Raw genomic sequence first — 23,732 nt, forward strand, 5'->3', positions numbered from 1 at the left:
GCTGGACTTGGAGGTCTTCAGCTCAGTTTCCTGAATGTGCCTGAGTGGCTTGGCTACTTCAGTCCTTAGAAGCTGTCTTTGATGTGAGCTGTAACTTCCTTGGTTCAGGGTCAGGGCTGCCTGGTGCTGGCAGAGCTCAGTGCCCATGCAGGCCAACAAACACCTATCAACCAAAGCATGTTGGAAACTGGAAGTTTTAAAACCAGCAAAGCAAGCCCATGATGTGGGGCTCCTGATGGCAATGCCTTTATCTATCATGTTGTCAGCCACAGGCTGGAAAACGTGCCCTGCCAGCACCGTGCTGTAGTTTCACAGTTCCTAGGTCTGGCCTGGGAGGCTGGGGAGCCGGGAAGGAGCAGGGGGGAAGCAGGGGTGCTGCCCCACATCCAGAGTGTGAGCAGTGCCGGGTTTTTTGGTGGGGCAAGAGGAGCCAAGGACTGACGAAGCTACCCCACCGGGAAGGACACATGCAGGCGAGGGTGCACGACACCTTGCTCGCCGCACTGGCAGCAGCCACGGCAAAAAAAGATAACCCAAGGGCTCGGCCCTGCGGGCTGGTGCGCATGGTAGGACTTGTGTCACTCCAGTGCTACGGCAGTGGGAGGAGGAAGGAGGAGGGGGGGTCCGGCAGGGCCCTGCCCCGTGGCCTCGACAGCTGGAACACCAGGCAGACCCTGGCCATCACCAGGAAAAAGCCCTTGCTCGCTTGCTTTCTGGGTTGGGTTAAACAGACTTAAAAATAACGGGTTCATTTTGAGATTTGGGGGAAAACAGCTTTTTGAATGGGCTGCCAGATGGCATGTGAGCCTTCCTTTTGATCTGTCCAGCCAGTTGGTTTCTTTCTGCAGAAAGTAACTTTTAGCGCTGCATGTTTGAGTTTTTAGGTGGTGTCTCCTGTTGTGTCTCCGTGGCTCAGAAGGGGCTTGGTTTGGGGATGAGTCCTCCTTCCCCTCATCCCGCATACCCTCTCCTCCTCCTCCTCCGGCGAAGCCATGGCCGTTGGGAGTACCAGGCCTTCCCCTCATCGCCCTTGCCAAGGAGACGCCGTGGGAGCTCGGTGCTGCCCGGCCCTCCTCGACAAAGCAAACGGCAACGCGGCCTGGCAGGCCCCCTCGGCCGCACCCGGCGCTGTGGGTCTCGCCGGCCCCGGCCCCCAGCTCCGCTCCCCAGAGGTGCCCCGCGGCTCCCCGGGCAATGGGGTGGCAGGGCCGCCTCCTGCGCCCGGCAAGCACAGCCTCGCCCGCCGGGGTGGCAGCAGCCGCCGCTGCCACCTCCCCCGGCGGCCCTCCGTGGCTTCCCGTCTGGCGAAATCGCCCAGGGCAGCGGGGTGCGGTGCTCGGCCGGCGGCGCCCTGCCTGGCCGTGCCGCCGGCGGCGCCGGGGCGGTGCGGCGCTGACAGGTGGCCGTTCCCCTTCCCGCGCCGTCCCGGTGGCTGCAGGACGAGGCGGGGGAGAGCGACGAGGGAGGAGGAGGCGGAGGAAGGGCAGGCAGCCTGCCCCCGTCCTGAATAATGTGGCTGAACCGGCACTGTGAGTAGCGGCCCCCCGAGGGAGGGGGGCGGCGGTGGGGGTGCCGCTGCCCCGTGCTCCCGCCGAGGCGCCTCTCGCCGCGGGGAGGGGGCGGGGGGCTGTTCCTGACGGCGCCCCTGAGGCGAGCGGGGGCGGAGGGGCCGGTGTCTGGCCTCGCCCCTGGGCCCCTGGCCAACATCAGGAAACGGGTGGACTCCCCGCTTCCTAGGTTGGACTAATTTGAGCTGGAGTCTTGGATCTACCCTTTTATTTTTATTACTTTTGTTTTCTCTTGTTAAAGCCCTGCTGCGTACGGACAGGCGTGCATAGCAAGGTATGGCAGCGTGGGGACTCTCTAAGCACGAAAAACGCTCACGTTGTTGCTCGTGTTTAGTGCTTTGGTTGCTGCCAAGAGGCCGGCAGCACCTGAGGGAGAAAGGAGACGGGGAGTTGCGGTGAGGTGGGACCGCCAGCCGGCCTGCCCGGGTCCCGGGCTGCCCACAGGCTGACCGGCCGGCCGGAGTGCTGCTGGGCACCCCTGCCGAGACCTCGCTGCGGCACCGACGGAGCGAGGCGGGTTTGTGCCACGTCTGAGCGCAGCGAGGGCCCCTGCCGCACTGCCCGGCCCCACGCTAAGCCAAGGAGGGGGCTGAGGAGCCACTGCCTCTGAAATCAGCAAAAGCGTAGCCTGGCTGTCCTGCGTGTAGGCTGGACTTCGCGTTTGTAATTCCTAACTGCGGCGGACAGCAAATCTTAAGTCTCTTAACCATTTCAAGTTTATCTGAGTTGATGACTTGGCTGCTGTTGTGTAGGGTTTTATGCGTGTCTATGCAGGAACTCAAAAAAGAGTGTATGTGTGCCGGATACGTAGCCTCAGTAAATCTTTGAGATCCAAGTGGGCCCAGCAGATAGGGTCAGTGAGGTCCCCCAGAGCCTTCTGAATCCAAGAAAGCAAAACCAAAAGTTTTCTGATAGTGGAAATATTTTGTTTTGAGAATTAAGTACAAACTGTGCAGGAAGTTGGTAATGTATTCCTTAAACCTTAAAAGGCACATTTTAGAAACCATTAAGAAGCTTGCAGTTCAAGTAAAATATGGAACACAGTAACAAGAAGTTGGATGTTATGTACTACCTCTTCTCCTTAGGTAAAAAGGTGCTGAGTTGTGCTGTTGAGCCTGTTTTGCAACAGAGTTGCTCCATATTTTCAATGAAAACCAGTGCAAAATCGTTGTAAAGAAAAAGCTGCTAAGCCAGCAACAGAAAAAGCAAAACCAAACCTGACTGATGATGTCACAGATCTTTACAATGCCCCCCACCCCCCGAAAAAATAATTGCTGACATATTTAAATAAACTTTTAGTTTTCACTTAATTCTTCCTGAGTTTTGTCTTTGAAACTTCTGATTTGGTCTTCTTTACAAATATATTTTGTGTATAAAACTGATTTTTTTTAATATTCAGAAAGAGAAAAAGTGAGTATGTTTTATTTTGCTGGGTTCCTGTAGCTTCCTTCTTTGTGCACATGAACTTTGTCAATGTTCACATTCACTGTATGAACGAAATGTTAGGGTAATTTTCAGTATTATTTTAGTGCAGGTTTGCACCACTACTAGTGGTAGAGTGAGACGGATTTCTCGTAGACTGAGGTAATAATTGGGAAATGTGTCCTTTCTCTGAAGATTCATTGTATTACTTTCTCAATCTTAATCCTTTGATGAAAATATAGTAAGTTTCTCACAGTTATCTTCCTTACAGTCACACAAATGCACGCACTTAAAACTCCTAAATACAATGACACAGAACATTTTAGGAGCACAGATCAGTATCTTAAAAGGGTTTACTGTCTTCACACACCACCCCCCCCTTCCTTTTTTCTGAGGCAAGGAATGAGAAACTGGGATTATTTACAGAAGTACCTTCAATGTTCATAATGATCTGCATTCTTCCTCGCTGAGGTTCAAGCTGGAGTACAGCAGTGCTTCATTTTTAGGGGATGATTGGGTCAGAGAGGGCCACTTGCTACTTCTGTTGCTATTATAAAGAACGGGGAGTTTAGGTGGTAGTACTGTTCAGTGTTAGCTTTACCAGTCTGCATTTTCTGCAGTGTTCTGTTAGGGTTTTGATTTTTAAAGCTAGGTAATACACAGGAATAACCACTGCACAAATACAGGATACGGAGTAGCTAGAGAGGTAAAATCTTTGCAGGAAAAAATATTCTAGTCTTGATGATGGATTATAAAAAGAACCTGAGTGAATAAAGTCTACTCTTCTGAAAAAAAAAAAAATATCAAACTTCCTTCTGGTACAAATAACCAGAAGTAGAGTGTCCATAATGTGTATGTTGAACTAGTGTGTCTAGTCTGTGCAAAACAGGACTTGAGGAGAACAAGTGAACAATTTGGCCTTATTCTGGAGAAGAGGTAGGGCAGAAATCATAATATTTATAAAAGGCAGTTCCAAGAAGGAAAGGAACATCTTCATGAAAGTAAACTGTTATAAGGAAGATTTAGGTTAGATAATACACTATTTTCTAGCAGGTTGGCAAAGTGAGCATACTAATTATTTTGGACATTGGTTCTGTTGAACTTGATTTTCAGGACTATGAAACTAAAAATTCTTCCTTTTCACTTTAATGGACCATTGCATTCAAGGACAGGTTTCTTTACAGACCAGGAAGTATCTCATGGCATCAAAACATCAGTGTTCCACAGTTGCAGTGTGATACTTCCTTGTTTAGTTAGTGTCATAAATTAGGTGGTGTGGTTCTAGATCAGGAATGCATGTTATCATTTGTGATGATGAGGAAGAGGGTATATCGATATGCCATTTATTTATATTTCTTCATAGTCAAGAAAATTGTGAGTCCTGTTGTTGTAGTGTGTAGATGCACTGCTAATATGGTCCATGGAAACTGGCATAACTGAAACAGCCACTCCAGTCATGTTTGAATGCAGCCAGAGCTCATGGTGTGAACAAGATTATTTGGGCCTTCTCTAGTTATTTTTACCTAGCGCCTCAAAAGGGTGGATGGAGGGAGTTCCCTGTACGGTCAGCGCTTTAAACCATTTCTGTAGTGTCCGCCTATCACAGAAAATCAATACTATTTGCATACTACCTGTATAGCCATGTGTAGTATCCGGTACTTGTTTTTCAGAGTCAAAATCCTACTAGGGTTAAGTTGAACTTCATGTTTCTTTGGAGTATTATGGGTTTGGATTAAGGGGAGTGTTGAGGGGAGTTTTCTGTTTGAAGATCAAGTTTTAGAAATGAAAAGGGTTGTCAGAGATGGGAATGCAATGAATACTCTATTGCCACATCTCTGAAGGTTGTGGTTAATGCAGTGTACCAGAAGTAAAATAGCCAGTTTGCGTAGCAGTGCCAGAGAAAATACAAGATTTTGTGTGTTGCTATGAAAAAATCTTTATGCCTCTGTGGTTTTCTTTCTTTTCTTTTCTTTCTTTTTTTTTTTTTTTTCCATTGGCAGATCTGTTGAAATTAGTAGGAGTCCTGTTGACAGCGTTGGCTGGTTGGTACTTGGGATACTTACTCTGTGCTTTTGTATCCAAAACCACCATAACAGCATCCATTGCTAATCTTCAAGACATTGGAAAGAAACCAGTATTGAGGGGTGTGTAGTTGTATTCCTTTTAATTTTTTTTCTTTATACTATATCTAATGTTGTATATTAACATGCTAAATGATAAATGGCTTGTTAGCTAATAAATCATGTGGTACGTGCAATTGTAAAAATTAAGTTGGGTGTGTAATTAGTGCAAGTCTGAACTATTTCTTAGACATTATCTTTGAAGAAACACAATGTCAGCCTATATTTGTCACTATGCAAATATAATTAATTGAATAGTAACGTAAGAACATCTTATTTGTTTGCTGGCATATAAGCACAAAGCTGCAGCTGCAGCTTTGGTTATATCACATGTATTTTACAGTTATGTTAAACTGTTGAATCACTAACCAAGCTTTGTGATTAAATTCTCATTATCTTTTCTCTCTAATCTGACTGGGTCGCTTAATGTGTACATTTTTCTCATTCTATGACTATGTTATCATGTGAAAAAGGCTTAAAATGAAAATGATAACAATTAACTTCAAGCTATTGGTAGGAAACCTTCATCTGTCTAGCCCTTGATTCCTATTCTGTGAAATAGCACTTAATAATTACTCTAGGTTCAAATAAGATCATACTCTGTGGGCATTTTTCCCTAGATAAGCTTGCTATTGGTCCCCACAGCTGTTTGGAAGTCAATGGTAACTTAAAGCCCAGGCAAATCTGTATAATGTTGCCATGATACTGGAAAACTGGCAGGACTGGGTTCTGTGTATGTATGTTTGAGCTTACCATGTTGACATTAAGTAATTCCTTCTATGTAAAAACTGCTTATCTAGCATCCAAGAAAACATTTTCTCATCTTTGCTGTTGTAGCTCCAGTCCCAAAAAGGCAGAAGTGTGATCACTGGTCTCCCTGCTCACCTGGGGATTATGCCTATCGGATTCTTAGTGGTGGCGGCACGGGAAAGCTAGCTAAGATTTGTTTTGATGATGAGTTGTGAGTACCAAATCTAACTTTAAATCTAAGTAAGTGCTTTGCATTGTGGAGAAGGTTACTTCCTTTTGGTTCAGTAGTAGAAAGTAAGCTCCTACCAGGGGCTTTAAACTTCAGAATATATCTGACAATATTTAACTCTTTATTTTCTTTTTTTTTTTTTAATAAATACCTAATCTGAGGTTATTTTCTTTGATCTGCTACGTAAGCTGTATTCCAATGTTAGTTTCAAGTACGATTTTTAATTTTCATGGTGTTGAATGGCCAGTTGTTTACAGTATGTTGAATTATCAATACCTTCTGAAATTCTTTCAAACTGCTTTTCAAAAAGCTTTTCAAACTGGAAGGTAGAATGATTTCAAAACCTTGCAATGATCTTTTATGTAGAAATAGTCCACACAGAATGCTGCCACAGAAACACATTTTATCTTGTTTTTTTCTTCCTTTACATTTCTGGCTGCATTTGTATGAAGTACTTTTCTTGATCTGGCTCAATTTGAAAAACTCATTGTGTATTGTTGAAGGAAACTGACTGATACAATGTGCAAGATTTTTAAGCCATAGCTCGCTCTTACTACAAAGTCTTGAAGTAAATAACTGAAGAAAACATGAACATCAGAAAATTACTTACCGTTGGTAAGTATAGCTTTGGATCAGATGCATTCTGCTGATACTGTATTTATTTCGATTCCAGGCTTATAAGCAAAGAGAAGGGTAATGTTGGAAGAGGTATAAACATTGCCATTGTCGATTGTAAGTAAAAGAAAAAAAGTTAGACACACACATTTGTGCTGCAATAATTTACAAAGCTTCTTGGGCAGATTTGGGGGTTTGTTTGGGGGGGGTGGTATTTTTTACTAGCTAGTATGGAAGAAAAGCGAAAGGAAAAAATTGCAAACTTGATTCATGTTAAATGTAGGAAAAACAAATCTGTGTGAGAGAAGTGGTCTTCTGGATAAACAAAAGAAATGTTCCTAATCAGTATAAGAAAATAGAAAATGTGTATGTAGAAGTGGTATATGTGTGTTTTATTAGATAAAAAAACCTGCTTCTTATGTAAGATAGCAAAAATACCCGTGATCTCCAGCAGTAAGACTCAACTTTCAGGTTCAGTCCTTGATAAAAGAGATCTGCTTCTCCACTGAAAAGGGGTGAGCAGTAACTGAGAATTGCAGGTCTGCTCCAAGGTACAACCAAAGTACAAATTCCTTTTCCAGACTTGGTCAGTGGACAGAAAGACAAACTCAAAGTTTGATTAATATTAAACTGCCATTATATGTCTTTACTTATAGTAGGAGCTGTTGGAAGGCAGGAGGTGCAGTTTATTCCAGATCTGGAAGCACCATTTTACTTTAGATGAATGGAAATGGTGGTGAAGCACAGTGTCTTCAATAATGGATCCTGAGAAAAGTGAATACCTAAATGTTGCGAAGGGGGTAGAAAAAGGGAGTTCAGATGCACAATCATGTTGGTTTTAATCACAAAACACTTATCTTCCAGGTTTTTTTGTTTCAATACTGCTAAACATGTTCTTGACCTTGCCTAAACTTGCATGATTTTATTGAATTCACTGAGTTAAATGACCATAGACAAGAATCTGATCCAAATTTTTTTTTCCAATGAACTGCTGCATTTCTTTTTTCCAATAAGGAATCACAAAAAGTATACTGTTTATGATAGGCATACAGTTAAAAATTAGTTTTCAGCACACAGCTGTAGAGTAAGAGGGAAAATGCACATCTTGAATGCATAAGCAAGTTTATAGCAAATAGGAGTAGGGAATTAGCGTTGTCTTTGCATCTAACATTAGTGAGGGGAAAAAGAAGTGATATATCAGATTTTCACATTTTTAAACAGTCATTTCCTTCATTGCACATATAGTTGTTTTAGCTACACTTTCATCTCCATCTGCAGGTAAATCTATCCGTTATCTCGAAGCAATTTGTAAAGAGATGTATTTTCTACATGTCCTCTAATTATATCAGTCAAGCTAATGACTGTGCTCAATAAGTTTCCTATGGCATCATGCTTGTATTTTATTCCATAATGATAACTCTTTCTTCTCTGAATGAATATTGTCTTTTGTAAGAAGGAAGACAGAACTATTAAGCCCAAGCTAACACAGAGGGAGGAAAGAATTTTGTGGATTTCTGCTGTCCTCACTACAGCCTTCTCCATTTTTTTGTGATCTCTGCTCTGAAGCCCAGTTCCAGTATGCTCTCTCACCACGGACAGATACTTGCCACCTTTTCCCCTCATCAGTGTGCTAAACTTGTGTCATGGTTTAACCCCGGCCAGCCACCAAGCACCACGCAGCTGCTCGCTCACTCCCCCTCACCCAGAGGGATGGGTAGAAGAATCAAAAAGGAATGTAAAACTCAGGGGTTGAGATAAGAACAATTTAATAGGTAGAGCAAAAGCCACACACACAGGCAAAGCAAAGCAAGGAATTAATTCACCGCTTCCCATGGGCAGGCAGGTGTTCAGCCATTCCCAGGAAAGCAGAGCTCTATCATGCGTAATGGTTAGTCAGGAAGATAAATGCCATAATGCCCAATGTCCCCCCCTTCCTCCTTCTTCCCCCAGTTTATATACTCAGCATGACATCACATGGCATGGAATATCCCTTTGGCTAATTTGGGTCACCTGTCCTGGCTGTGTCCCCTCCCAATTGCCCTTGCCCCTCCAGCCCTCTTGCTGGCAAGGCCCAGGAAACCCAGAAGTCCTTGATTTACTATAAACATTACCCGGCAACAACTAAAAATATTAGTGTGTTGTCAACATTGCTCTCACACTAAATCCAAAGCACAACACTGCATCAGCTACTAGGAAGAAAATTAACTCTATCCTAGCTGAAACCAGGACAACTTACCTTGTAGAGTCCTCTGTTCGGAACAATCTGCCTTCATGATTTTACTGTATATGGATCAAAGATAAGCCAGAAAGGAATCGGGAACTGCTGGATCTTCTCACTAAAAATGAATTGATGCACTCTAAATGGAAAAGACCCTCTCACGTAGCAGGGATTTAAGCAGGGTCTTGGATAACAAAATTCAGTTAACTCAGTTGGCATGGATTTAGAAATTTGGAAAGTATTTCCAAGTGTACATGTCTTGTTTAAACAAAGATAGCCATCTAAACAGCAGTGTAATTAATGATGAATATTAACAAAAATGTTTTAGAATTACTAATTGTTTGCATGCCTAATTTTTGATACAGTAATAAGTGTTGTGTTTCTGTCCACTGAGATCCAAGTGGTATGAAAGCTTGCAGATCTGAGACACTGAACAGAATAGTGTTGTTAAGCTCATTCATATAGTCTTAGGCTTAACCAATTTTCCTATTTATGGTTGTGACCTGGTATAGTATCTATAAAAACATAGAAGCACACAGCACACTGAATTCCTTCTCTGAAATAAAAAGGAATAAAAATTTTTTGGTCACAATCTGATGATTCAGAGACTACATGAAACAAAATATTCTCCCCAAATCTTAACGTTATTCCATACTCTTTCCAATTTAAAACTTAAGCAAAACTCAGAAGGCCAGTAATACACTAATTTTGAGATGCCTAGCTTTAGCTGAAAATGCTGTATATGCAGATTTAACTTAATAAATTTTGCTGATATTTACACAACTTTTTTTAATTACAGATAAAACAGGAAAAGTTACATCAGCAGAATTTTTTGACATGTGGGAAGGAGGTAGGGAAAAGAGTGCTTTTGTAAGTGTTTCAGTGTTAAGAAAAGACTTATATAACTATCCTGCTCTTTCAAATGCCTATGATTGTATTATCGACGGGGATCAGCTAGAAACAAACAGCTGTTGTCTTCATAAAATGTGGTCTGGCCAGATCTGATGACAGATTTTGCCTGAAAAGCTGGATTTCTTCTGTTGGTTGAGATAGTTAATTGTCTTTTTTTTTTTAATTTTCTTGCCTTTCCTTAAATTGTCAAATTGTCATTTTTTAATCATCTTACACCCACCCCACCCACCCCCCACCCTATTATTTCAGTCTTGTAGGAACAGCATTGAGCTAGGTACCACATTCAAATACTTCACTCAGCAAAATTCCTTTTCCTGACATTTTTTTCTATCTTGGTTGCAAAATCATCACAGAAAATACACTAGTCTGTCTCTTAACATCCTTCCAGGTAGCCAGAAAGATTATATACTTCTAGAATAGCTTTCAAGACATTTTCCAAACTTCAAATGGTAACAGTTTCCTTGCCTATTAGTGAGGAGAAACAATGCTATGAGGCACTGGAAGCTGATTCTCTGACCACTTAAGAATGCTTCTGACCATACATGCATGAGTAGAAATCACACTGAGACTAATCATGGGGCTACAATGTTATATACAGTATATAGACTGTAATGTCTCCAGGGTGCCTGTTACATTTTTTTATATGGAAAACAAGTGTCTTGTGTATGTTTAGCAATTGCAAAACCAATAAATAGCTTAGTGCGGCAAACATGCTGCCACTTAATGTAAGTGGGTGGACAATGGGGTGTGAAACTCAGCTCTGCAGTTATCATGGTAGTAGGAAGCTTGCAGAATAGCAATGACTTCTCCTGGCCTATTCTTTGCTTTGCTTACATGTATAATATTATGTGAGGTAAACATAATAAACCATCTATATACTTACCCTGGGCGTAAATGTTTTTTGTAGAAGTTCAGAAGTATCTTTTTTACTACTGGGAAATGCAGATCAGTCCATGCTTTCTTCGCCTTCAGTGAGAGCCAGCAGCTTTCTGCCCCTTTCAGGATTAGGCCCTCTGCCTATAAACAGAAAAATCGCCTAATTAGGTGTCCCTTTGAATAGACAAGGCCAAAAAGTTAAAGTAAGCTGAAAGTATATGGAATGTAATATGTGTGTAATGAATAATCAGTTGTGTAATTGATTCAACAGACCACTCAGGAGAGATGATGACTTTCATTAAAAATGCACCAGAAGGGTCCCTCCTTTTGATGGTGACTCATGATGATGGAAGCACCCGGTAAGCAAGTTATTCACAAGAAGCTGAGGAACAGAACAACGAATAGCTTGAAAATAACTGTTGCGTAGCGGTGTAAAGGAATGGTGAATTTCACTCTGTAGTCAGGGTTGTCCTCTCCTTTCCTGTCTAAAATGTTTTGATTCCATGTCCATTCAGTGCTTGCCCATTTCATGTATGTTGATGCTTCCAAAGATGGCTAGATAGTGCTATATTTGTTTAAAAGCACCACTTGTCCTCTTAAAGGGCACTGGTGTTACCTCTGGGTTACAACCTTCTATTAGGAAGGTGTCCACACCTCCAATTATAATGTATCCAGTGGTTATTCCTTCTTACATCTTAACCTGATTCTTCAAGTGCTTTCAAATCTTAAGGTTTTTTGAGCTGAATTCATGATACGGTAATTATACAGGGAAAGAATCATTTGGTTGATAAACATTTGATGCACTTGCCCTTATTTAAGAATCATCAAATAGTATTTGAGATACATTTTTCTTCCTGCTATGCAGTTATAAACAGGTTGTTTATATCAGGAACTTAGTAGAGAAGAGGAAGAAAAATAATTTTGCTCTGGAGTTTAATGGCATGCTACTACAACAGCTCTCAGGATTTTTTAAACTTCTCATTTTTGCTTCTGCTGACTTACTAATGTAAAGCATGAATCAGCTGTGTTCTTTTTCAGCATTTTTCACGTCCTGAATTTTTGACATTTTTTTTCACTACGTTTTCCTAGGTTGAAAAATGATGCCAAAAAATTAGTAGAAGAGCTGGGAAGTAAAGAAATATGGAATATGAAGTTCAGGTCAAGCTGGGCTTTTATAGCTGCCAAAGGCTTCAAGCTGCCAGATAATATCCAAAAAGAAAAGGTCAGCTTCATTTTACTTTCACTTTATATTTGTCTGTATATCAGGTGTAACCTTCAGGTGCAGATTTTGTGTGTTAGCTGTAATAACTGTAGTCTGTTCAGTAAGCCTTAGTTGCACAAACCAAGTTCTCTAATGTGTCATCATTCTTTGCTTTGGATCTGGGCCATGTACAGTAGTGACTTCTACCACACCGGCACTAAATCATCCGTAGACAAGTTTCAGAAGTGACCAGCCATTCTAGAGAGTCTCAGTTTTGAAATGTCCAACCTGACATGCTGTACAGAGACTTACATGTTCTTCTGGAAGGACAAATTCCAAGGACTTCCTGAAAATAAAACACTGGTTTTATACGAAAATTGGGCTGTCTCAGATTGGCCGTGCAAATACAGCAAGCTTGCATCACAAACCTTTTCTGAAAAACTTGCCCTCAGGCTTCAGGAGGACTAAAGATACCATTTTCCTATCAGATTTCTGTTTGCCTGTGTGACCTTGTTGTATTCACTTGCTGTAAGCCCAGCTGTGCGCCTCTATATGACAGAGGCAGAAATGAGAAAACACAATACGGAGGTCAGTTCCCTTGATGATACTGACTCCCTCCAAAGGCATGTGAAACTTCCATAGGTCTTTTCCCCAGAATATTGTTGCAATCTTCTTTGCATTACAGAGCTTCTGCAGGAAAAAGCTATTCAATTTAGTGTATATTATGAAAGCCATCTGGGAAATAAATAAAGCACTCCGTGTAAGAGAGAAACTGGTGGAATCTTTACCCATTATGTCCAGCAAGATGTGCAACGTGTTACTTAGCTTCCCAGTCTTACCTACTTCTGTTGTACGAGGTTTGACAAACTAGTTTGTAAATGGAGAGCCAAATACAGATTTTAAAAATTACTTTTTTTTCTTTTAACAGATAAACCACTCTGACAAGAAGAGGAACAGATACGGTGGCTGGCCAGCTGAAATCCAAATAGAAGGCTGTATCCCAAGAAGCCTGATCTGAACAAATGCATACCTCATTAATAAAGATGATTCTATATTTTTAGATCTTTGACTCTAGAACCCAATAAAAACCTGAACGCTTCTTGTACAATAGGTTGTATGCACAGTTTTTAACCTTTCTTTCCTCTATGAGGTTTTACTGTAGTTTGAAAAAAAAATAGGTATTTTCATGACAAGTGGAGATAAAATACTCTGGTTTGGAATTACAGTGTTCAGGAAGTTAGTCATAAAATACCAGGAATTTTGAAAGTGAGTATACATTGTCATTAGTAATTATAGGGTTTGGGGTTGGTTTGTTTTTAGTATGTTTTCTTTTGTTCCCTTTAAAGACTAATATGCAAATACAACTTAGTCTAAATTGTAATATAAAATCACTAGCAAGAAGGCAAATTATTTTGATGTTAGTTTATAGGTAACGTCAGTTCTCTTTGGAGAAAGTATGGAAATAACAGTTGCATTTGTTGTGGTGGTTTTAGTGATGTTGACAACATGGAATAACAATGTCAACGTGTAAAGATCAAGTTACTTGAATTATTGTACCAAATTTAAGCTGCAAATCTACATGTTTGTTTCAATTATTTTTTCTTCCTGGAGTTTTAGCTTTAAAAAATGTAGTGACTTCATGCAAGCTTAAGTGTTATTCATGCTAACTATAGAATCAAACACATGATTGTAAGGAAACTGTAGAAGTCATTTATTCAATTTTCCTTTTTCTGAAGCGCATCAAGTATGTCTGGCTGTTTCTTGAACTGGTGTTTGTCCCCCTGTTGTTCAGAAGCCTCTCATATGGCAGATTCCACAGCTTAAGTTGTTTCCTGTAGCATTTCACTGTTACTCTAGTTATTCCTCAGACATGCTAAATGAACATAAAAGGACCAGGCCAATTACACAGAGAATAATTGATCACCATTCTTTTTGCACCAGTCGGTTATGCATCTGAAGGCTGTCCTTATCAATGCTGACATCCCTCGACTAAACCTACCTGGTGTATTTTAATCTTTCTTTACATTTTTCTCAACAGTGAAACATTCATTTAGCAGCAAGTTTCTTTGCGTGCAGAGCTTCAGACGGACCGCAGCACTCTATGCAGCTACTTACAAGTGTCCCGCGCTCTAGCCTTTGGGCAGGAGAAAATCGGAAGTGGTGACCTGAGAGGGTGTCTGCCAAGAGCCAGATTCAGTCTGCTCTTGCTCTCTGTGTTGCCTCATTGAAGTCTTCAATGGTGCTTCAAATACCTACTTGTTGCAGCTGCCACTACCTACTTGAAGTCACTGCTGTGTTCCCAGCAGCTTTTCGGTACTGCACCCCCTACCAGTCGCTGAAAGCTACATTTCCTGCAACTAGTTTGCGAACTGCCCTGTAGCCCAGGTACACTGCCAAAGAAAGCAGTTAAATTGGTTTGACTCAATTTGACTTTGGCAGACTCACAACAGTAGAAGGTGCATACCCATAATCTGGATCAAAGACCAAACCACCCGAGAATTTTTCACAGCAGAAGTCCCTGCAAAATGTTCTTTAACTCCATTGTGTCACCACTTTTTCAGAGATGCAGTGGAGTCATCTAGGCAGGAGTGTTAATAATCAGCAGTGCTGAATAGCTATCATTTCTTTGCTCATGCCAGAGTGTTTAAATATGGTAGGCAGAGGAGCCTCAAGGACTTTGATAACTCTCTGATGTCAAAAAATCACAGAAAAGTGGTCACTTGAGCAGAAAAGGTGCCACTTTTTTAATCACTTTTCAGATTAGAAGCAGTCTTACAGAGAGTTGGTTTGAAAGTGGGAGTTTGCACACACAACTTGAACACATATATGAACTGCCTTCTAAGGAGGCGTGAAAAGCTTTTTCATGGAACTGTAATTCTGAAAAATTAATCTGGGGAAATGTTGAATAGATACTGATTTTGAAATAGTCAAAAGATTGTGAAGTTGAACATTTAATTTTATTTGCGGGCAAGGCCATAGGGTGTAGGATCTCTAACGCAGATCTTCATTACCTTCTCTGTCCTGCAGTCTAGATCACAGACAGATTCCAGCGGTGGAGGCCAATGCTGTTGATGCCAGGTGACACTGCCAACCGGTAGCAGTGGGTAGCGAGTGACTTGCTGTGCTCTCCTGGACAGGGTAGGAACTGTGGTCTTCACCGTGCCTTGTGAAATACCGGGGGGTTAGCACAGCACGCGATCGCCACCACGAAGTAAGTTTAAAACCTGCAGAGCAATTAATCCTTTCCTAACCCTAGCAGACAAAGCCAATGGGAAAACATGAGCCGTAGGCAGCAGCATTACTCGGGGCTTGGGTTTGTGCATTTAAAAGCAAAATGGCGCAGCAGGTGGCAGCAGTGTCTTTCCAGAGCTGCATCTGTTTGTAGAGGCGGGGAACATCGCTGCGGTTACCTGTCCCGGACAGACCCTGCAAGCCCCAGACGCGAGCGGAGGTCGCTGCCTTTCGCTTGCGCCTGGGAGGGAAGCCAGCAGCTTTGCTTCTCGTGTGCCAGACCTTCCTTTTCTGCGCTTTGCCAGTGGCAGGCTCCCGTTTCAAGTATCTCCAACCAGCACCAGCGTGCTGGTGGGCATTCTTCACAAGGAGGTCCTTGTATCAGTATCCCCTGACCATTTAGGTAGACATTTTAGATAGAAGCAATTGGAAAAAGTAGCTATCGTTCCCGTTTTTCCCTCCAGTGTGAACATGACAGCCAATCCCATAAAGAACAAAGTACCTGGGCAAGGGCCCTTTTTTATCTCTTCATTTAAGAGAATAAGAAACATTTCAGGGTCTTGACATGTCTCTTAAAAATCCTTGGATCCCTGGAAGTCCAATTTTATGGCAGCAGTAGGAAATATTGATCAAATAATAGGTAGCATTTTCAGTTTCTCGGTGGTAACTGTTTCTTTAGGTTCTTAGGGCAATGTGACTTACACCAAAGTGGGAAGTTTCCACTGTATTTAAAAGAAAAATACAAGAAAGGAAAAGTTCTTCAGTGAAAGATGCCCTGTCGCAGGCAGGCTGTGCTTAAAGCAAAACTCCCACTGACTGCAATCCACTCGGAAGAGCAAAGAGAAGCTGATGCTTTTACTTATACATAATGCCTGGTGGGAAGTAATATATGAGTGTCATATCGCTGATCTCTTCTTAGCTGCAAAAGGAATGCTGAATGATTAGTAGAATTCAGGGGATTAAGATGGGTAGTTTTAATAATATTTGAGCAACAGCAATTCCTCATTTCCTGGGACCCTGAAATTTTTATTTCACTTCTCTGCTGCGTTTTGTGTGGGTGGGTGTGGGTGTGTTTGTGGGGGGGGGGGTGCGTGCGCGTGCTTTTTTCTTTACAGGGGAGATTTTCAGGAGCATAGGAAATACAGATTATCCCTGCAAATGCAAACTTTACACTAGTAGCTCTAACGTGACTTTTTCCCTCTTCCAAAGCTGAGAGAGCATAGAGATAGATGCTTTAGCCTGTCCCAGTCTCCACTGCAGGCCTCATTAAAAATAAATAAATAAATGAATTAATTAATACCTATGTTTCAGTCAAAAGCAACACGCATTTCAACCTTGTGCTTCTATAAATCTTATGTGGTTATGCTTTATATAGCTGCTTTCTATCTCCTGGGCATTCCCTACTAGAGTTCTAAGGAATGAGACTGAACTTCTGTCTTCTACTCCAGGGCCAGGAGGTCTGTGACAACCTGAACTTGGAAAAGAAGAATGAGGTCTTGAAGTAAGACTTTCCAAAGGGTTATTAGTACTTAAAGGTCACATCAGACTGTAAATTCCAGGTTTGCTCCCATCCTGGTTCACTGAATAGCATTGTCCTACCTGATCAATTTTACTGCCTGCAAGGACTGAAGGTGGAAGAATTAGACCTTAATTATCTCTGGATTTTCCAGCCAGAACAGAAAACACCAGTTTCTGATTTTTCTTCTGATAACTTACAGGATAGAACTGGAGGCCAGTAGCAAATATCTGCTTTCTGTGAGACTTGTGTCCATCACAGTGATCCACATCTCTGGATGTTTACTTAATTGCTGAAGTCTCTACTTGCCACATTGACACTCCAGCTAAGCAGGCATTCCTTGTGGCAGATGAACAGGAGCTCAGCAGTCCTAAATCAGCAGCCTTTTGACTGCTGATTGTTGAAAATCCCAATTGTAACAAAAATGGAAGAGAAAGACCACTCTTCCTCCATCCTCACCTCCCCCACATTCATGAGGGAGATTTCTGTGCAATGTGAGGTATTCCTGCCTGCTGCAGACACAAAGCAGCTAAAATGGATTTGGTCCTTCCACAAGAAACCTTCAGCCCTAAGGGTAAGTCTCTTCTGCAGTCAATTATTGCCTGCTCTGCTGGGGCCTCTGTAATTTCCTTGAGAAGGAAATCTAGAAACACAATCGATAATTTTCAAGTAAAAGGAAAGGCACATATAAGATAAAAGTCACAAATTAATTTCCACTTAGAAATTTTTCAAACCATTGGGTGGGATATAAAAGCATAGTTAACAAAGATAAAGTACTGCTATCCATTTAGTTTCAGCTCTAAGCTAGCCCCAGCCAACTCAACAATGGTCAGTTTAAACAAAAAACAAAAGACCACAAACCAAAAATCCGGACCTGCAGACCAGGAGCTGGACAGAACTGGTTTTAGGGTAAACAAAGGGTGCAAGGAAATGATATCAAATGGCACTGTATATAGAAAATTCAGATGTAACCTGGAACTGCAGACCAACGAAGAGAAAGATGTAAATATATGTTAGCAAACATGTATGCATGACCCTAAGTGGAAGGAAGAAGAGAGGAAAACAAACAAGAAAGAAAAGAAAGAAAAGAGGAAGAAAAAAACATCAGCACGGGTATCATATTCCTTCCTGTGAAGGACTCCAGGTCCTCCAGTAACAACTCACTGTATTATTCCACCACCACCACCACTAGCATGAAACCACTGACCTTAGAACCCAGAGAGACAGTGGAGGAGTGAACTAAGAATGGTGCGTTACAATTTTTGTTGTATTATTGTTATTATGTGACTTTTCTGTATATAAGCACACTACCTGCATTACTGTTCTTTGTTTCTCTGTAATTGTTAGATCATGTAGTAATGATTCTTGAGTCAGTCTGCTAAGATTTCTCTTATACTGACAATCAATTGATGCCTTTATACATACATACATACATACTTATATATGGTGTGCTTCCTTTTTGCCCATAAACAAGAGTGTGAACGTGAGTGCTCCAGCTCCTGTTTGCAGTGCACTTTCTCCCAGGTGACCCAGCAGGAGTAGAAATTTGTGCCTCTTCTACTGCCAGCTAAGAGATGCAAGAGATGCAAAAGACAGCGTCGTCATTGCATCTCCCTTTCCCCTTCCTGACTGATGCATCCCTTCCCCTGCTCTTTGAGTGAACCAAGCCTCTTGCCTACAACAGAATCGTGCCTGTTCTCCAGGTAAGCTACAGGAGCAGAACATGAGGATGTACAAAATAGCCCTAGAGATATTTGCCTTCCTTCAAAGCTGGAGCCAGATAAACTGATTTTTTACAGACTTGGAAGCACTCTTATTTTATACATAAGTATAAAATACTTATACAGGGTGTCTCTGTCTGTATAAAGTTATTACTGTCAGGATTACGGGTATATATGCATGCCCTGAGTATGCATCTTCTCCATGTTCAGATGGAGACGTGACCCTCTCATTTGTTCAGAGATACGACTTGGCAAGTTCCGCTGAGAGGCTGTTTGGGAATCCCTTCACTCCTCACCCCCCTCACAACCCTCTCCTTTCTTGGAGAAAATACTGACAACAAGGCCATGAGAGTAATTTTGGCAGCCCAGAGACCATCCTTTACAGTTTCCAATCTATAGCAGTCTAGCTTCTTCCTCACTCCTCCTCTTAATACGGAGGGATGGTCTGTAACCCTCTTTGACTGAATTCTTTTGTTCTGCAAGGATAGCCAGCAACGGCAGGGGATTTCCAACATTATCCAAGGTGTGACTCATTTAAGAACAGCAAATGGCATTACAGGGTTTCACAGACAACTAAACTTCACTGATCCATATTTGCATGGAAGAACGAGCTAATTGCCATAGGGTTTTTTGAAGCAGCAATGCGGAAGCAATGTTGAGGAAAAGGAACTCCACTGAGCAGGAGACAGAGAAGTGGTAGGAGGAAGAGAGAGAATGGGCAGGCCTTGTGGTGGACTTGGCAGTGCTGTTAATGGTTGGACTCAATGATCTTGAAGGTCTTTTCCAACCTAAACGATTCTATGATTCTGTGATTCTGTGTTTGCCCAGAGTGCAGCTTTGGTGTAAACTGTTGCTCACTGTCAGGGCAGCCAGGCTCCCTGCTCACTCTGTCACACACATGCGTGGGAATTTGGGGTGCTTTCAGTGATCAAAGGCTTTCACCTGATGATGGCAGCATCCCTGCGGTACTATAGGCAAGAAAGCAATCTCCCCTGCTCTTTCTTTCCACAGTAAAGGAGGGAAAGAGGATGAGAAAAGTTTGAGAGGTTAAATGGAGCCTAGGAAGAAAAAGCAAAGAGCAAGCCCTAAAATAAGAGCCTCCTGGAACTACAAAACCCAAGCCTGTGTTCAGAAGAAAATCCTTTCACACAGTCCTAATCAAAGCCTCCTTGTTCCCAGAATAACAGTCCTGTCTACAGAATTAAGTTGTTTCCCTTCACTCAGAGATGACGGCACACAGCGGTCTTTCTCCATGCTCACGTCACAGTCCTCATTTTGCTGGCTCTCCACTGTTCTCTGGGGAACAAATTGCAGCTCTGCAGGGACTACCTCCATGCACAGAAAATCTCTTCAAAGAACAGACACTTTAAATTTTATAAATACACCAGCTTCTCAGCCAGAGCCCTTTTTGGCTCTCTCTGGGTTCAGCATCTTGCAGCTGATCTCCCACAGCTGATCTCCCGGTACCTGGCATCTGGGAGGTGGGAGACCTGATTTTGATGGCTATTCATGCTTGGCTAAATACACTTTCCACTAGCAGCCATTAATTCCTGGTCTAGGTACAGGAGACCCAATACTCAGTGTATCTACAGGGGTATTTATCCAGATGAGCTAGGGAAAAAAAATCAGAACAGAATATAACCTCTCACGCACTTTGCTGCTGTAGCTGATGTGTTCAAAGCAAAACAAAAGCAACCCCCTTCCACAGAAAGAATGGAAAACAAATGTTCGCCTTCTCTTTGAAGGCCACTGCTGTGTGGCTCCTCATGGGTCCGTCTTTTATAACCAAAGACACCACCTGTAATTTCTCTGGAATTGCCTAGTATTAAAGATGAAGGAATCTAACATCTATTGTGGTAAGTGCTTTCTCCTGACACAGAGGATTTTCTGTTCAGGCTTTTAATCCCCTTTGCTTAAAATGCACAGTGCTCTTTAGCCATCATATATGTGCATGTGCAAGTACATTGCAGTTAGACCTGTTTCATGAACTGGTAGCTCAGTTTGACATCAGGACTAGGGGGCAAAGCTACCCACAGGCTGGCACAACTGAGACCCCCCTCAGGGGCTTGCCTGCCCCTGGGAGGGCAGGTCCTGCCCCAGCTCCCCCCCAGCTCGCTCAGGTCCTGCGGGGCTGCCACAGCACAGACAAACAGGGGCAGCTCTGTGGGGCAAATTACTCCCTGCCCAGGCCCCCATGGCCTCACTGTACACAGCTCCTGGGAGAGAAGGAGGGGACTTTGGACAACTTTTTGTTTGCTCTCAGGGATTGTACACCTGAGAGTGACTGAAGTGCATTGAAGTGCACTCCTGGAGTACATCTGCTGGCTTGCTCTCATCCAAAGGCAATCCAGCTTGGATGTGCTGAGTCTCCCCTGTGACACGAGGCAAAATGCTGCAGCTGGGGACGATCCCAAGATTTGCTTTAAAAGCAAGTCATGGAGCTGAAGCAAAATGCACCCTTGGTCAAAACAGTGCTGTGTCTGCATGCCTCGGTACTGCAGGAGACTTGAGGTGGAAAGCTGATATTAACTGCAGCCTTTAGCAAAAGCAATACAGACAGGGCTTTTAGGACTGAGCTTTCACCCAACAACCATCTCCAGTCTGTGCAGCTGCTGGCAAAGCCAAGTTCTCCTCTGCTCTGAGGGCTCTCAAGCTGTTGATGAGTTCAGTGCAGGGCCAGGTCTTTTCCTCTCATTCACTATCCAAGGTAACGTCTGCTTTCTGCTGTCCAAAAGAAAAATAATCTCCCATTGGTAAAAACAGGAGTTTAACTGCTGCTTTCGGTAGCTAGTCTCCCTGTGTACAGGACTACCACCAGAGTACACAGCACTGGTTAGCAAACGGCTATTACAGCCCAATACAACGTTTGTAATTCTGTCCCAGTAGAGCATCACTTGCAGTGGCACTTGCTCTCAGAGACACTCCAGTATGTCATATAGGAGATCAGGATATTCAATGCACAGTGCAAAAAGTGATGGCTCAGATGTGTAGAAGCAGCAGGTGCCTCCAGCTGGGGCAGAGAAGGGTGAGGCTGCAGGGCTTTTTCTGAGGGCCACTTCTCCGGGCACTACGCACATTTGATCTAAAATGAGGGCAAATGTATTGACCTTTTGGGTATGTTGAAAGGCTCCCTGTTGCAGGAGAAAAAAGGACCTCATGCAGGGGTCATACCTATGCTGAACAAGGCGTTCCTCCGGAGTGGTTGTTGTTAGTTACTCTTTAACTTTCTATATCCCAAGCTATACTGTTTTCTAGTCATCACAAGAGAGTTGCAAAGGCTCGGCTAGGCATGCATGGTGATTTCATAGGCTGAAAAATCCTTTAGACTCAAAGCTTCTTCTGCACAAATAAACAAGTGATGATTTAGAGAGACACATAAAAGTGTCTGGACCTCAAAATTTACCAGGACTCCACAAATCCCGGGTCATGACTACAGTGCTTGCCTGAGGGTGCCTCTGCATGTACCCAGCAACTGCATTAGAGTGATCCTTTCTTCTTTACTGACAGTCCCACCTCTGATGGCTCATATGAACAAACTGTACGGGCTTTTTCATCCCTTTTCTCTATGGTCCTGAGGCCCTGTTTCTTTCGTTTCAGAGAAATGGGCCAGGAGCGCAGAAAGTGCAGGTCCCGATGGCCTTGCCTATCACAAAACCCATGTCCATGTACAGCTCCAGCTGATGCTGTGGAGAACCCCCTTGAGAGGAGGGGCTGAGGGCTGGTGAGACTTTGATGCAGAATAACCCTGTTCCGGGAGACTGTACTTCCCCAAACACCAGGGGTACTTCAACAAAGAAGTGAAAGAAAACTTCCCTGCTGCTGCTCACAGCAGTTCTAGGATCAATGTGTAACATTCCCCCCATGGGAGCCCAGCCCAGCACCACACTGTGCACCGTGCTCCTCTCCTCCCTTGGCTAACAACCTCATGGACTAAAAAGGGAGGTTATATTTTGTCATTCTCTTAACACTTTTTTAGCACTGTACTAAAAATGAGGGCTCAAGGGTTTTCTGTGATACCATTTCCCACATTTTTTTCTTGCAGGGCACCTTGGCAGGGATGCAACACATCCCTTAGCTGTTAGGACTGGCTGTAGCTCCATTAGGGATGCAGTAAAACTAAGGAAAGGGAGGCTTCCTCACCCAGCTCAGCAGAGCATAAGAGACTCGTTGTTTATCCGTATATCACTACAATAGTCATTTTCTAATGCTGCTGAAACCAGTGTGTAATGTCCCAGGGATTTCTCACAGAGGAATCTGCATTTAGAAATATATAAGGTAAGGTATTTTTTCACATATGTATAATTTAGCCACAAAACATCAGTGAAACATACATACATCAGGGATCACATCATTCCTTATAAAAAAACCTGTTTCTAAAGTACTTGAGCATTTGTAAGGCATAAGGGATGCAATTCAGACATGAAACTGGCCCAGTGGATTTCCTTAAGCAATTGTTCCTGTATTTATTCCCCCCAAGATCTGGTGAAGGCATTCTCCTTTCCTAGCCCACTGCTTGGTGTCTGCACCTCTGTTTGTTTTGCTGGAGTGAAACTCAACCGCTTGAGCTACAGACATATTTCATAGCAAAGAGACAGCACTGATTTAGTTCATAGCCTGGTTTGCTAGTATGCCATAGAAAGGGAAATTCAAACTGTAACTGCTCAGCAATGGTCATTTGTGACCAAGGAATGATCTGGCATGTAAGGCAAGAAGGGGTTACCCCGGCTGGAAGGAGGGATGCCAAAAACAGGACTGCTCCCTGTAAGGGAGTGAAGTTTCACTGGGTGATAAGAAATGTCAAAGCACTGCCTTGTAGCAGTGGTGCAGCAGGAGCGCTCAGGGGCCACCGCTGGGCAGCAGAGCTGGTGCTGGGGAATGGACCATGGGGCTGAGGTGTCCCAAGCCGATGCCCACGTGATGAGTACAGGTGCAAGTGTAAGCAATCGGCCCGTGCCACATCTTTGCATAGTCTATTTATGGCAGTAGGACTTTTCTCAATACATTGTTCATTAAATCTTTTTGTATTTAAGCACAAACATGTCTTTGAATTGCCTCCAGGGGTACAATTAAAATTCCCCAGTACTATTCTGCCAGATCCCCATTTAGTTTCCTGTTGACAGTGCTAATTTACATGAATTGAGGAGCTCATCTCAGTAATTTTTAATGTAACAAGATCAAAGGAACAGAAGCAGAGTAAGCACATGCACCTAAACAGTTCATGGGCAATCATATATACTACATGCAGTATTTTAGGCTTCAGATTCACACACACACACACACCCCAAACTGTAACACTAAAGTGCTAAACAGCTATGAGGAACTGACTTTATTTGCCTCCTCTGTAACAGATGAT

At 42.9% G+C, this 23,732-nt stretch overlaps 1 protein-coding gene and 1 long non-coding RNA gene across 2 annotated transcripts; one reads left to right on the top strand and one right to left on the bottom strand.

The window, feature by feature from the left end:
• Window positions 1–1,307: 1,307 nt before the first annotated feature.
• FAM3B (FAM3 metabolism regulating signaling molecule B) lies at window positions 1,308–12,971 on the top strand. Its single transcript, XM_055703267.1, has 8 exons — window positions 1,308–1,529; window positions 4,991–5,134; window positions 5,948–6,071; window positions 6,763–6,821; window positions 9,722–9,772; window positions 10,982–11,069; window positions 11,800–11,932; window positions 12,840–12,971. The coding sequence occupies exons 1-8, from the start codon at window positions 1,511–1,513 to the stop codon at window positions 12,927–12,929; spliced, it is 708 nt and encodes a 235-aa protein (XP_055559242.1). The 5' UTR covers window positions 1,308–1,510; the 3' UTR covers window positions 12,930–12,971.
• On the bottom strand, window positions 6,832–16,164 carry LOC129735457 (uncharacterized). Its single transcript, XR_008731111.1, has 3 exons — window positions 14,923–16,164; window positions 10,718–10,851; window positions 6,832–9,040 (listed from the first exon to the last, which is right to left on the bottom strand). It is a non-coding gene; the product is annotated as an uncharacterized LOC129735457 (long non-coding RNA).
• Window positions 16,165–23,732: the final 7,568 nt, after the last annotated feature.

Source organism: Falco cherrug, chromosome 2, assembly GCF_023634085.1.
Source record: "Falco cherrug isolate bFalChe1 chromosome 2, bFalChe1.pri, whole genome shotgun sequence".
In the NCBI taxonomy this organism is placed as follows: domain Eukaryota; kingdom Metazoa; phylum Chordata; class Aves; order Falconiformes; family Falconidae; genus Falco; species Falco cherrug.